A 16,335-nucleotide genomic window follows, 5' to 3' on the forward strand; every position below is an offset into this window, starting at 1 on the left:
CTTTTCTTCTATGTTATTGTGGTTTATATTGTGGATGTAATGTTAAGTTCTTTGATCCTCCCAATTCTATTATGTAACATTTTGGTTCTCCCTTCTGTCCACTACCAGTTGCTTCATTTGCTTTGTTCGGCAACCCGGTACTTTAAGCTCCTTCTATGCGCGGGGTCTGGGGAAGGGTCAAACTACAAAGGTCTTTTTTTGGATAAAGGTAAAGTTGTATTCCTCAGCAATGTGTGTGTGCTGGCAACCATCAAAAAAAGACAATGCAAGTAATCATAATTACAGACATTACTAATTATCAAAAAAAAAAGTAATCATAATTACGGAGAGCCTAGGAAATCTACTAGTTGTTCTACCTCATCTATTCCCTCCTCTTTACACCAAAAATACAAAGTATTAATGCAGTTTTCTTTTACTTTCTGCATTGGATTAGTAATATTCTTAAAACATCTATTTCTTTCTTCCAGACTGACCATCATATGCAAGAAGGGACTAGGCTCCACCATTTTTTCTATTTTGTACTCCCACCTCTCCTCATCCAGCAGGTTAGAAGATCTGTAGTATACTCAGGCATCACCCATGGTTTTTGGAAAAGGTTGAGAAACATATGCCATACCTGAGAAGTCATTCTACAATGAAGAAACATATGAGTATTTGTTTCCTCCTTTTCATTGCAAAAGAAACACCTTAAGACAGTCTGAAGACCTTTCTTTTTAAGTTTTTCCCGAGTCAGGTATTCTCTTCTGCATACATGCCATGGGAAACACTTGATCTTGGTAGGTATATTAGATTTCCAAGGTCCAGAGATGCTCCCAGGTTGTGAGGATAGATTTCTTCTGTACAATCATCCAATTGAAGGTTTTCCATCCTTATCATGTCTCCATCTAATTGTATCAGGGTTGGTATTTAAAATAGAGAAATCATTCAATCTTTGCAGTAAATTGGCCATATTAGATTTCCATATTTGTTTCCAAGGTCCAGAGATGCTCCCCGATTGTGAGGAAAGATTTCTTCTGTACAATCTCTCAACTGAAGATTTTCCATCCCTATCATGTCTCCATCTAATTGTATCAGGGCTGGTATTTACACCAGAGAAATCATTCAATCTTTGCAGTAAACTGGCTACTCTCTCAACCTCCCAGTCATTTAGAAGCCTCCTAAAGATGATATTCCATCCTTGGTTAGTCCCTCTGCCGCGTATGATCCTCGAATCAAAATCAACCGCAGATGGAAGTCTCATCAATAGATGCTTCAGGGTTGTCATAGAAAGAGATCAAATCTGGAAAATCCTCCATGAGTGAGTTCTGGCCAATTCATTTGTCTTTCTAGAATAGAATTTTAGTCTCTTCACCCACCTTATAGCCTATGCTCTCGGATAGTTAGGCCACAAATTCTTGTCGTCCTCCAAACAGAGACCCAATAAGTGTTAGTCACAGTATTGGTTGTCCATTACTCAGTCTGTCCATATTTGCTTCACCCACCTTATATCCTATGCTCTCTGATAGATAGGCCACAAATTCCTGTAGTCCTCCAAACTGAGACCCCATAAGTGTTGGTCAAAGTATTGGTTGTCCATTGCTCAGTCTGTCCATATTTGCTAATGATAACATCCTTCCGAAGAGCATGATCCTCTTTACCAAACCTCCACAACTATTTTGATAATAGACATCTGTTTTGCAGCCCTAAATTCTTAATACCCAGCCCACCAGATTTGTTACACAACTTGCCATTTGACCAGGTGAATGCCCTTACCTTCCTTGTTACCCAGCCAGAGGAAATCCCTTCTCAATTTATCTAATTTCTCCTCCACCTTCGCAGGTAGGGGGAATAGAGACATACTATAAGTTGGTAGGGCATCCAGAACAATATTGATTAATGTTATTCTTCCTCCCAAGGATAGATATTGTGTCTTCTAGGTGGCTGATTTTTTCTTTGTTTTCTCCACAATTTCATCCCATATCTCTAATTCCTTGTGGTTGTTGCCCAGCGGCATCCCCAGATATGATGTAGGCTGATTTTCTATTTTGCAGCTCAAAATATTTGCAAGGCACTGAATATTGGTTACTTCCTTAACTTGAAACATACTACTCTTCCTCCAGTTCACAAAAGGCCCTGACGCTGCCTCAAGAACTATCTAAATTATCCTGATAAAGCATACACGTTCTTCCTTGGCCTCGCAGAAGATCACAATATCGTCTGCATAGAGAAACTGACAAATTTGTACATCTTCTCCAGCTTGGTTGCCCACCTTGAAACCTCTTAGCCAGTTTTTCTGAGTGGCTTCCCTCACCATACTATTTATCCCTCCATGGCAAAAATGAAGAGGAAGGGGAAAAGAGGGTCATCTTGTCTCAATCCCCTTTCTGAGGGAAAAAACCCAAACAAGTTCTCCATTAACCAAAATAGAGAACCTAACAGTTTTAATGCATAATTCTGTCCACTTCAGTCACTTTTTTCCAAACCCCATTTGCTTCAAAATATTGAGAAGGAAACTCCAATTCACATGATCATAAGCCTTCTTAATATCAAGCTTACACATGATCCCTGAGGCTTCACCTTTGAGCCTTGAATCCACACATTCACTAGCTTGTTGATTATCTTTTTCAATCTTTCTGCCAGGAGCTTGGCAAACACTTTATAAATTCCTCCTATGAGATTTATTGGTCTAAAGTCTCTCAGTTTTGCTGCCCCTGACTTCTTTGGAATTAGGGCCACATAGGTGGCATTGAAACTCCTCTCAAATTCACGTCTCTCGTGAAACTGATGGACTGCCTTCATAACATCATTTTTCAAGACTTCCCAGAAGCTCTGGAAAAAGCTCACGGGGAAGCCATCAAGGCCTGGGGCCTTGTCACTAGCACAATTTGATGCACTTTAGCCTACTCAAAATGGCTATGCAATCAATTCCTTTCTTCTTCACTAATAATATTGAAACCTTACAGCTTGAAATCAGGTCTTTACTGTTCAATCTCTATGTATAATTTCTTATAGAAACTGATGATTTCTCTTTTAATCTCTGCTGGTTCTGAAATTGAGTTCCCCTCTACTAGTAGAGTATCAATAGAGTTGTACCTTTTGTGATTGTTGCAATCTTGTGAAATTTTTTGTTATGTTTTTCACCTTGTTTGAGCCACTGTATCCTAGATCTTTGTCTCCTAACTATTTCCTCTTCTTTAGCCACCTCCTCAAACTCCATAGTTAGGTGAAACTTTTGAAGAAGTTCATCCTCTGAAAGCTCTCTCAGTTCTTGGGTCTTTTCTAGAACTGCTAACTGATGAAGGATTTCCTCCTTTTGTTTCCAATTGTTTTTGTTTTTAACTCTTCATTCTTTCAACTTCTGTTTCAACATCCTTAATTTAGAGGCCAGAATGTAAGATCCCGTACCATTCATATTGAAAGACATCCATCATCCTTGATCTTATCAGCAAAACCATCCACCCTTATCCACCATTGCTTAAATTTGAAGTATGATTTCTTAAGATTTAGCTCCCCACAAGCAAGCATAATGGGATTATGGTCAGACCCTAATTTGGGCAACAACTTCTGTTTGATTTGAGTGAACGATTCATCCCATTGAGAAAAATATAAAAACCTGTCGATTCTGGAAGTCGGTGTGTGAGAGTCTCCCCTTCTGCAAAGTGTAGGGACCCCCAAGAGTGGAGGGTCAATGAATTCCATCTCATTTATCCACTAGATGAATTCATTCATGGCCCCTTGCGATCTTTCATTTGGGTATCTTGTGACATTATAGTCACCACAAGACACCCACAGTCCATTGCAAATCTCATTGATGTTGATCATCTCTTGCCATAGTTCTCTCCTAGCAACAGTATCGCAAGAGGCGTATACTGCACTAAGGAACCAAGTGAGCACCTGATTGATGCCTTCAAACATGACGGTCAGACTTTGGTGTGCATTTGCTACCACTTCCCCTCTCCAGTATCTCTTATCCCACATCACAACTATGCCCCCACTCCTACTAGTTGCATTCAAGTGACATTTCCCCATCCACCTGTTTTGCCATAAATTGTCTATAAACTTGTGTCTCATTCTCAATTAGCTTAGTCTCTACTAACACATAAATATCCGCCTTCCATTGTTGTATTACTCTTCACACTAACCCCCATTTTCCTTCAGTGTTTACCCCCCTCACGTTCTAGTTGAAAAGTTTCAGATTCATTGGTTATCGGCACATGATATTCTCCCTCCGTTTTTTTGGTTCTCCCTATGTAATTTTAACTGAAACTCCATATTTTTTTATCTCATTTGGAATGGATCTCTTGCCACTGATAGACACAATACATGCCTCCTTTTGTTTTAGTTACCCCCTTCTTTGGTCAATTCTTAGAAAAAGATGAAAGACCGCTTTATCCCAGCCTTCGAATGCTGCCCAAAACAATTGGCTAAGTCAGAGGACATTTGCTTGGATCCAAAGAGGCTGTCTTCAATTTCTTATTCCGAGAGGGAATCGTTAGTTTGAAGAGGAAAAGGTTCTTCATAATTCATTATTTGTCCTGCTTCATTGTCCTCCCTAGTCTCCTCTTCCTTATCCGAATTGAGAAAATTTTTCCCTCCCCCCTGTTCTTTGAGAGCAACCACCTGCATGTTCTCTCCCTCAATTGGGCATTCCATTCCCTCCTCGACAAGCTCCAAGGTTTCAAGAGAGGAAGATTCTGAGCTCATTCCCATCTCTATCGCAGATAGTCGCAAGCTTGATGGCCGTTCAGTCTCTTGCATGCAAATTTTGTCGACAAAGGGCGCTGCCTCAAAAGTCTTAGAAGTGGTGTGTTAATTTTGGGCTTGCTTCATTCCAGACCTTTCATCATTTTTTGGGCGACCCAATAAGCCCAAATGTTCTTTAATAAGAATTGGGCCCAATTTTTGAATTAAAGCAACCACGTGTTCTTCAGAAAGAGTCACGTGGTCTTCTTTCTACGAGATGGAATCTCGTCACAGTTAGGGAAGCTTCCAACGAGACTTCTTTTTCAGTGGTTGTATTCCCTCCTTGTTGTTCTTCCCCAAGTCTTGAGAAGAAAGATCTGCATTCCATCTGCTACTGTGAATCGCTTCCTTGTAACTCCCCCTTTCCTTTATCCCCTTTTGTACTTGTTTCCCGTATCTGCATTAATCAATGTCTCAATTTTATGCATTAAAGTGGTCCACCCTTCATTAAATGCATCTTCCGACAAGATAATCAAAGACTTCTCCTCTCCATTTACTGTAATAACAGAAAGAAACCTCCCAAATTTATTGAACTTCAAAGTGCAATAGTCTTATCTCTGCATTTCCAAGTTTTAAATGATTTCCCCCCTAATATTTGAGGCCCCTTTAAACCTTTTACACAACCAGATTAAAGCGACTCCATCCTACGGATGTATAGTCTCGCACTCTTAACCCATTCATACCGTATTTCAAAAGAGGAAATGATTTTGTCAAGTTGTAAAGTACCCCCCACTCCCCCTAGTTGGAAGATGATTTTGTCAAGTTGTAAGATTCCCCCTCCCCCCAGTTGGAAGATGATTTTGTCAAGTTGTAAGATTCCCCCCCCCCCCCCCCAACACACACAGAGTTGGAAGTAGATTCTGTTTGGCCATCTAAAGAATTGGATGTTTTGAAGAAGAAAGGATTAGGATTGTTTGAGCTCCCCCAGGCCACAATAAGAAAAAGAAAATGTCGCGGTGGCAGCACAGTCAAACTACAAAGGTCTACTGTTCATCTTGTTATTTTGCTGTTGTTATATTCCTTTCAATTCTATGATTATACTTCTTTTCAGTTGAGGATCTATCAGAAACAAACTTCTCTATCCCACAAAGGTAGGGGTAAGATCTATCAGAAACAAATCCACCACGATGTTATTGAAGTGAAGGTTGGCTCCTGGATCGTTTGGTTTCACATGCTAGTAATGCGGAGATTATTATGGATGGATTATTTGTGGTAAGTAGTAGTGGTGAAGGAATTGCTTATGCTTATGCAGTAAGTAGTAATGACTGGTGAGCAATAATTCTAGAGTAGTTATGCAACAATGACAACAAACAATAATATAGTAGTGTAATTTCACAAGTGGGGCTGGGAAGAGGGTGGTGCGTATGCATATCCTAACTTTTGAAGGTGGAGAGATTGTTTTCAAAAAGGCTATCAACTCAAGTAAAACAATTCTAAGCTGGTATGAAAAAAATATACAGTAATGAAGAAATCATGTCAAAAACAATAGAGAAAATAACAGTGACAATAACAAATAATACGATAACTGAAGCAAATAAAATAATAGGTGGTAATATAGAATTGCAGAATAAGATAATAGAAAGGTGGTTATAATATTGAAAAATTAGACAACGCTTGATTAATTACTAACTTTCTGCTCTAAACCTAACCTCCATATCCTCTTATTTAGGGTCATATTCTCAATAATTTGCATGTGTTTCATGTCCTGTCAAATCATCTTTCTTTAATATTTCTTCGGCTTGCCTAAACTTTTTCATACCCACCACAGCTAACCTCACACCATGTTAACTTAGATGTGTATAATCTTATCTTATATTTTATCCAACATAAAATAGTGTTATAAACTATCACAATACTTAATGTGTCGCTCCCTTTGTTTAAATTTATGCGACATTTTTCACTTTTTGAAATTTAAACTATGTAAATTTCAGTAATACTTTAAAATGTATTTTTTAAAATCATATTGATGTGAGAAAGAAGTGCAGCTTAACAATACTTTTCTATAGTTTTTGAATGTACAAATTTTAATTTTAAAATATTAAATTGATTTAATCTAATTTAATTTTGAAGATTAGTTAAATTGATTCTTGAACGTAAAATGTGTCACATGTATTGAGATAGAGAGATTACTTAACACAATCAATCAAACATATCATTAGTTTTTATAATCTGTTTTGAAAATGTGTTCCTCGAGTTGAGTTTTTTTAAACTCCAAGGAAAATTTACAACCTTTGTCTTTTGAGTGAGAACTCCATAGTGAGCACTTTGTAGTAACATGTTTACTGTGCAATAGCTTTTAAATCACATAGAAGATGTAAATCTCACTAGGCAATGGAATACGAATAAAAATGTACTGGTATATAAGGCAAAAAATAGAATCATAAATTGCTGGTGTAAAAAATGGTAATAAAAATAGCCCAATGCGACGAGCTCATAACAGAGTAGCAGACAAAGATTAGATTCGATCCTAGCTCATAATTGAATAGGATTAAAATCTGCATACATCTTGTAAAATACAACAAAATAGTTATGCGTAGATTATTTATGTATGAGTTACAACATGGTATCCAATCTTAAACGATTCCTTTTTTAGGCTTAAGCTGTAAAATCTTTTCTTTAAGCACCACTTTTTAGTTTTAACCATGAAACAAACAAAAAATACAATTAAAGTAATTACACATCTAGTCAAATGAATCATTATACTCTAATGTGAAAAATTATACATAATTATGATAAATTAGGGGTGGTAAAATTAGTTTATAAGCATATGATTCGTCCAACTGTTAGCTCAATCCGTATCAATTGAGTTGATACGCAATCCAAATTAATTTATTAAAAATATTTTTGAAAAGATATTTTTTCATTTAATATGTTATATATAATTATAATAAAGAAATAAATGAATAATTTTTATTAGGTACAAAAAAATATAGAAAACAAACAAAGAAATTCAAAATTAGTAAGAGTTGAGCAAGTTGAGTTATATCCACATTTTAGCCTATTTCAATCTAAATAACTTTAGAGTTGATACATCAATTTATTAATTCAGCCAATCTGCTCATTTGACACCATTAGACAAAACTATGGGGATTAGTTTTACATTTTTGCATACAAAAAAAATCACAATTTTTGGAACTTAAGTTCGTTTGGTATGAGGAATAAAATAGAGAAAGTTATCCCACCATGTATATAAGATAGTAACTTCTTTTATTAATATAATATAAATGGTAGATAAATAATCCTAGGATTAATTAATAACTCTAATGAAATACATGATAAAAAAAATCCTACATTTTATATTGAAATTATTATTTTTATCGCTCATACGAAAGAACGTATTATCTCGTATTATATTTTGCGATTAAAATTTAGTTCCAAGCAAGGTCCTATAGTCTAGCGGTCAGGACATTGGACTCTGAATCCAGTAGCCCGAGTTCAAATCTCGGTAGGACCTTTTTTTTTTAAAAAAAAATAATTTTGGGCCAAATTCTAATTTTTTTTCTCTTTTTCCCAAAGCTCTAATAAACCTTTTTTTCCCTTTCTTTTACTCTTTTTTCTATTCATTTCTGTCCAAGAAAAAGAATTTAGCATAGACCACGACCCCTATCATTTCATTTCTTTATCTATGTCAAAACCATGCTTGATTCTCGTCCTTTGGTCACTCCTCTTACTAGTGATATTGAGCTTCCCAAGTTGGATATCACTTCCCTCTCTGATCTCACCGCAATTCATTCTTCTATTGAGTCGGCTAACTGATGGAGATAATTCCAACCTACACCATTCTTGAAGAAAAACTTTTAAAGTTTGCATCTTCAACAAATATGGCACACCAATGAACTAGAAATAGGATTAATATGAACAAAATTTTCACCGAGAGCGTTCATTATCGGCTATATAAACCTAAAGATTACTTTTGACCTTATATATATATAGTGAAATTGCTGAACTGAGCCGAGAGTTTTTCAGAAACAACCTCTCTACCTGTACAAGTCAATAGTAAGGCCTGCGTAGACTCTACCCTCCCCAAACCCTACTTGTGAGATTTCACTAGGTATGTTGTATATATAGTGAAATTTTCCAGCAATGAGTTCATATGAACCCCTTCCGCCCCTGTTTAGTACCTATCATTCAATCATGCCAATATCAAATATGGCACTACTAAAGTCTCTGCAAACAACAAAGAATGCATCACACCATCATAGATCTTCAATGTCTTTTCTGTGCTTTTAGCCAACTGCATACAATTCGCTGCTCACTTCTGGACAACACCAGCACTGCCATGTACTACTACAACAACATATCCAGTATAATTCTACAAGTGGGGCCTGAAGAGAGTGGTGTGCATGCAACCTTACCCCTTACCTTGTGAGGGTAGAGAGGATGTTTCCAACATCAACATGCATGTAAGACCAAGAATTGTAGGTTGCGCCTACATGTTGACTATTCTCTCAAGTATATGATATATTACACCGCCATAGGTTTCGGATAACTTTCCCTATCAAAGCTTAGTCAAATAGAAAGAAATCATGATTGTCTTGAGTACATGCTATCACCAACATAAATACCGAATAACTTTGTCCTTTAAAACTTAGACAAATAAAAAGAAATCACCTAAAGCATAAATAACATGCTTTCCATAATCATGCAACAATATGATTGATCCAAGTAATTCATTCATAAAAAAATGTAGTCTAAATGGGAAGCTTTGTCAAGAAATTCTGCAAAATACAGATAATCCAATCCACATCATACTTACAGAGAAAGCTTCTAAAGTTTGTATCTTTAACAAATACGGCACACACTAATGAACTTTGAATGGGATGAATATGAATATAATCCAAATATAGACTTCTCCACATGAGCGCGAAGACAATATTTTCACCGAAAGGTTCATCATCTGCTATACAGACCAAAAGAACATTTAACCGTGTATATATAATATGATTTTCCAGCGAAGGATTAATATAAACCCCTTCCGCCCCTCTAGCTCCTCCCCTACTCAACATCTATCATTCAACCATGCCAATATGTCATTACAAACAATCTCAGCATTTTTATCAGGCTCTCCAAACAACAATATGAATCAACAAAGTTGTAAGAATCCATTCATAAGCAAACACAGAATGCTTCGAAACAAATATCCAATCTTGATTGTGCTGAAAAAAATGCAATCTTTATATCTGGTCTACTTGGAAAGCTCTACACATCATTCTCAAGAGAAAAAACTTCTAAAGTTTGGATCTTTAACAAATATGGCACACACTAATGAACTAGAAATGAGATTGACATGAATATAATCCAAGTACAGGCAGAGATAGGACCTTTATCGAGGGGGTTCATCGTCTAATGTACTAAAAAATACTTTCGTCCTTGTATATATAGTGTAATTTTCCAGTGACAGATTCATATGAACCCGTTCCGCCCCAGCTCAGCATCTATCATTCAACCATGCCAATATGTCACCACGAACAATCTCAACATTTTCATCAGTCTCACCAAACAACAAAGAATGCATCATACCATCATAAATCTTCAATGTCTTGTCCGTACTTTTAGCCAATTTATACAATTCCCTGCTCACTTCTGGATCAGTGACAACATCAGCACTTCCATGTAGCACCAAAAATGGCAAATTCACATCACATAGTTTCTTACTAACATAATCTGTCACACGTAAAAGCTCAAGAACAGTACCCAATCTTGGTTTTCCAAAATATCTATTAGGATTCATCCCACCAATAATCCTTTTTTCAGGGACTTTAACAGATTTTTCCAACAAATCAGCTGTTGGTACAATAGCCAAAGTTGGTGCAAATCTTGCAACAAAAGTCAAGAATTGAGCAATTGGCCATATGGGTTTTACTTTATCTGAGATTTTACACATGGGTGCTATCAAAATCCCACCATTAAACTCTTTAGGTCTTTTCAAATGAATCAAAAGACAAATTGCACCACCCATTGACTCACCAAAGAGGAATTTAGGCAAATCTTGAAATTCAGGATTTTGGGTCATAACAAAATTGAAAAAAAACAAACAATCATCAATAACATAATCAAGATTTGGTACATAAGCTTTAAGACCTTCAGATTGTCCATGCCCTTCAAGGTCAAGAGCAAAACAAGCAAACCCCTTTTTAGCTAAGTGAATTGGGGTTGCTTGAAATGTCCAACTGATGTCATTTCCATAGCCATGGACCATAAAAATGACACCTTGAGGTGGGGTTTTTGTGGTGGGGGTGGGGGGTACCCATGATCTAGTGAAAAGGGTTAAACCTCTAGGTGAAGTGAAAAAAGATTTGGTAGATTTGATACCTTGAAGATTGTAGTAATCTTCCTCTGGAGTATTTCCCCAATAATGGTGGAGAGGAGATTTGTTTTGCTCTTCCTCCATTATAGCAAATGAGCTTTCTTCTCTGTTTGTGAAGAAGAAAACAAAAATGAGTAGTCAATTCTATTTTATTTTTTTCGTTTTACATGAAGTTTTTATTTTATTTCATTTTATAATACAATACTATGATATATTTTATTTATATATGATATGCATCAATTCATTAGGTGGGCCATATTACTCGAAAAAATTACGTAATTATACAAATGTTCCTACTATATTTATTATTTTTTCATATAATTTAAAATAATTGCATATTGTCTCTCTAAATAATAATTTCATACCAAATACGAATTTCAAGTCAAAAATACTTAAATACGTGTATTTTTACTATTAGATACATTGTAAAATATAGATACATAGGGAGAGAGCGCGAGAAATGGAGAGAGGTGAGCGAGATACAAAGGAGGCGAGCAAGAGAGTCAGTAATCCAAGATAATGCAAATCATATTATATACATGTATCTGGTATCGCAGATACATACTAAATACATTCATGAACAATATCCACAACATCTACATGATTTACGCCACTTTTTTTTTAAAAAAATCTTTTGAGTGTATTAGTCTATGTATTTATGAAAATATCACTAATTTGGTTTTTTCGACACCAAATTTTTTGGGAGCATCTGGAGGGTCATGTAAAGTTTTTGCAAAAAAAATGCCCAAAAGTCGGTTTATCGAAATATTCATGGGCTAATACACACGAAAAATTAAGAAAATCGCCTAAGTTCTGTTGAGTAGCTCCTAAATGCTAAAAAAAAAGGGTGTATCATGGCGAGGCTACACGTACTGTTACTTCAGGTCATTAAGGAGGGTCCTATAAAATTTATGCAAAAAAATAAACGAAAGCAGTTTACTAAAAAATTCATTGGCTAACACACAAAAAACTTATAAAATCGCCTAATTTCCATTGAGTGAGCCCTAAATGCTAAAAAATGACGTGGATCATGGAGAGGCAACACTTACTACCAATTCATTATGGAGGGTCCTGTAAAGGTTTTGCAAAAAGAAAAAGTCCTAAAGTTAGTTCACCAAAAAATTCATAGGCTAATACAAACACGAAAAATTGAGAAAATCGCCTAATTCTGTCGAGTGGTCCCTAAATGCTAAAATAATTATGTGGATCACGGCGAGGCTACATGTATTGTTACTTCAGGCCATTACGGAGGGTCATGTAAAGTTTTTGCGAAAAAAATGTCTGAAAGTCAGCTCACCAAAAAATTCATGCGCTAACACACACAAAAATTGAGAAAATCACCTAATTCCTGTTGCGCGACCCTTAATGCTAAAAAATGGTGTGTATCATGGCGAGACTACACGTACTATTACCACATGTCATTACAGAGGCTCATGTAAAGTTTTTGCAAAAATTAATACTTGAAAGTTAGTACATCGAAAAACTAATAGGCTAACGCATATGAAAAACTGAGAAAATCGCCTAATTCTTATTGAATGACTTCTAAATGCTAAAAAAATAGTGTGGATCATAACGAAACTACACATACTGTTACCCAGGTTATTACAAAGGTAGACTTCATCCACCGGACGCCATGACTTTCTTTTTCGTTTTTCAATCTTCTGACCTTCATTCTTGCAGATGAAAATCATAGATGACCTAGTGGCATTTATGCCAGACCAAAGCATTCTTCTCAAGAAAAGAAAGCGGAGAGGGTGCCTGAATTTCACTCTTTATCATTCCGTACTACTCCTCAATTCCCATCAAGTGTTGTCTTATTTTCCAAGCCACTGGTCAATCCTTCTTTTTTGATTGATTGAAAGTAGCAACGAAAGACAAGCAAAAACTAGTTGTTGCAAAAAAATATATGCTAGAAAGTCAGTTCACCATCAAATTTATAGGCTAAAACACACAAAAAACTGAGAAAATCGCCTAATTCTTGTTGAGCTCTCCCTGAATGCTAAAAAAATTATGTGAATCATGGAGAGACTACATGTACTGTTACCCCATGTTGTTACAGAGAGTCCTATAAAGTTTTTGCAAGAAAAATATTCGAAAGCCAATTCATCAAAAAATTCTTGGGCTAACACACACGAAAAAAATGAGAAAAATCACCTAATAACTATTGAATGACCCTAAATGCTAAAAATAGCGTGGATATTGTCAAGAATACACATACTTTTACCCTAAGACATTAAGGAGGGTCCTGTAAAGTTTTTACAAAACAAATGCTTGAAATTCAGTTCAACAAATAATTAATGGGCTAACACATACGACAAACTGAGAAAATCATCTAATTTTTATTGAGAGGTCCCTAAATGCTAAAAGAATGGTGTGGATCATGGAGATGCTACATGTATTGTTTTCCAGGGTTACTACAGAGGTTTCTGTAAAGTTTTTTTAAAAAATGCCTGAAAGCCAGTTCACCAAAATATTCGTGGGCTAACAAACACAAAAAGCGAAGAAAAATCACCTAATCTTGTTGAGTGGACTCTAAATGCTAAAAAATGGCATGGAGCATGGAGAGATGTAACACGTCGTACTATTCTAGACCAAGTCCACGAAAAATCAAAGAAAACTTTAGAACTGCACTACCACTAGGGGCACGAGTACCACCTACGATCCGTAGATTGTTGTACGAGTCATTAGAATGACTCGGAGACCCCCATGAGGACTTAGAATTATTCTAATTTTTGGAACATCATGCGATTTCAATCTTACGACCCGTAGGATATACTTGTCGACCTAGTGACACAATTCAAGTAGCTATTGAAAATTGTACCTAGGGCCTATGATTGAGTCCTACAACCCGTAAGGCGTTATAAGAGCCGTAGGAAATGGTCCGTAGAATTTGAGCCCCAACCCCAGTCGAATATTACAAGTGAGCTACTACGAGTATTTCTATGGTCTACGACCCGTAGAAGTTGGTCGTAGATCCAGTTAGCCTAATTTCAGAATGTCCAACTTTTGGACCATGGCTGCTACGATTGACCTTCTACTGTCCGTAGAAAATCCTATAGTCCGTAAAAAGGTCTGTAGGGGGTCAGAACCCAATTTTAATGAGGATTAGTTGTAACACCCCGTATTATTCTAATTTAGATTATTTCGAGAACCAAGAGAAGACTTGAGAAAAATAAAACTAGGGACCATGTCCGCATCACGGACTTGGACGGTTATTTTGGTTTCGGGTGAAATTTTGAGACAGTGGAGTGTGCGATGTTTCCGCGTTGTGAAGAAGAAGAAATTTTGGAAAACTAAAACTAGGGACCTAAGAGTTAATATTTGCCCGTCATTCATTTCAATGAGAGGCGTTCTGGGTTTTTTTCCCACTTTTATCAAACTTAACCCAATACATTTAAGACCAAAACATGTCCCTTATCAGTACCCAATGGAGTTTTTCTCTCATTAAATACCTAAAATCTTTTGAGAACAAGAATTAAAGAGAAGATGAGAAGCTAGGGTTCAACGATTTCATGCCCAATCTTCAATTTTCGCTGAATAAATCTTCGTTCCAAATATGTAAGGCTATCATAACATTTTACTAAGTTTGTCCTCATTCCCTGCATGTTTATTTAGTCAAGTTAAGCCATAAATTAGAGTCTCAATTCCCATTAAGTGAAATTATTAAGTTATGCATATAATTTCTAATTGAGTTAGGGTATATATTTTAATATACTTTGTTGAGTTGAGTTTTGAGATGATGGATTCATGTTTGTAATCACATGAACCCTAAACGAGTCTTGGATTTAATTATTTCATGAAATGCATAGGGTTAGAGAATGATTATTTTCATCAATTACTTGAAAAAGAGTTTGAGCATGAGTTTGAGAAGTTTCTAAATTATTATTTTGAGCACGAGCATTTTTAGTATAAATGAGTTGAGCATTAATACATTTAAAACATCTATTTTGAGATTGAGTTGAGAAATTAAATTATGTTTTTAAATACATTCATTGAGTTGAGATTATATCTATTTTAAAGAGAAGAGATGAGTTGAGAAGAGTTAAGTAAATTGATGTAAAGTCCAATGAGACTAGATGAGAGATATTTTGAGTATTATACTTACTTGATGTATATGAGCATAATAAAGTATTTTGAGAGTAGTATTGAACACCGATTTGGGTAAGAGTGGAGGCAACTCAAACTCCATAAACTTGGTATCCAGTATAGGATAGGATCACTTTAGACGTGGATCTAGAGATGTGACGTCCTTTATCCTGGCAAGGTATTGAACGGCTGTGGCTACGACAATGCCTCGTTGTATCGTTACTAACTCATAAGTGATGAATTTTGATTAGAGAAACTCTAAGGAAGCAAAGTATTATATTTCTATACACTGAGTTGCATTATTATCTTTTAAAAGTATTGTCTCTTATTATATTGTATGCTTATTTAAGTTGAGCCATTTTCAGAGTTGAGTATCCTGATGTAAGTTTCTTTTTGCCATTTTACATACTTGTACATTTCATGTACTGATGTCATTCAACTTGTATCATTTTATGATGTGGACACAGATGATAAAGATCCTTAAATGGCGCATCGTTGAAGATCCAACTTTCTACCCAGCTTTGGTGAGACATCTTTGCATTCAGAGGCGCTCTTGAGTCTTTACTTTTCAGTTATTAATTATAAGTCGAGATAGCCGTGGACCTGTATCAATATCTATTTCAAAATCAATATTCTATAGGCTTCATAGATTAGTTAGACAGTGTTCAATTTATTTCCTTGAGTATGTTTTGATAATATTGAGTTAATTCTCATACATTATTACATATTTGAGTTTCATGATTGAGGCTAAAGAGTATTTAGTTGCATGTTTCATTGTGTCCATCTAAGTCCATTTATGAGTTAGAGTCTTCCGCTGAGCCAAGTGGTTCGCTTGGAATCATCAATGGTTTCCGAAAGTAAGTTCATCAAAATATTTATGGCTAATACAAACGAAAAATGAGAAAATCGCATAATTTCAATTGTGTGGCCTTTAAATGCTATGAATGTGCCATGGATCTTGCTGAAGCTATATGTATTGATCCCAAGGGTACTTACGGAGGGTCCTATAAGGGTTTTGGAAAATATTTGACAAGAAGCCAGTTTTCCAGTATATTGATGTGCTAACACACATGAAAAATGAGAAAATCGTCTAATTTCGCTTGTGCAGCCCTTACATGCTATGAATGTGCCGTGGATCGTATCAAAGATACACATATTGATCCCTCGAGAACTTAAGAAAGGTTCTATAAGGGTTTTGGAGAAAAAATTGATCGGAAGCC

At 35.9% G+C, this 16,335-nt stretch overlaps 1 protein-coding gene and 1 non-coding gene across 2 annotated transcripts; one reads left to right on the forward strand and one right to left on the reverse strand.

Moving 5' to 3' along the window:
- Positions 1–8,104: 8,104 nt before the first annotated feature.
- TRNAQ-CUG (transfer RNA glutamine (anticodon CUG)) lies at positions 8,105–8,176 on the forward strand. The gene has a single exon. It is a non-coding gene; the product is annotated as a tRNA-Gln (tRNA).
- A 1,625-nt stretch (positions 8,177–9,801) lies between these two features.
- LOC129896505 (caffeoylshikimate esterase) lies at positions 9,802–11,201 on the reverse strand. The gene has a single exon (XM_055972424.1). It carries the CDS (start codon positions 11,111–11,113, stop codon positions 10,151–10,153), a length of 963 nt encoding a protein of 320 aa, XP_055828399.1. The 5' UTR covers positions 11,114–11,201; the 3' UTR covers positions 9,802–10,150.
- Positions 11,202–16,335: the final 5,134 nt, after the last annotated feature.

The sequence above is a fragment of the Solanum dulcamara genome, chromosome 7 (genome assembly GCF_947179165.1).
Source record: "Solanum dulcamara chromosome 7, daSolDulc1.2, whole genome shotgun sequence".
NCBI lineage: Eukaryota > Viridiplantae > Streptophyta > Magnoliopsida > Solanales > Solanaceae > Solanum > Solanum dulcamara.

What these genes read in the sequence shown, in the direction of transcription:
- LOC129896505 (XM_055972424.1), bottom strand. Translation starts at nt 11,113, where the DNA reads ATGGAGGAAGAGCAAAACAAATCTCCTCTCCACCATTATTGGGGAAAT.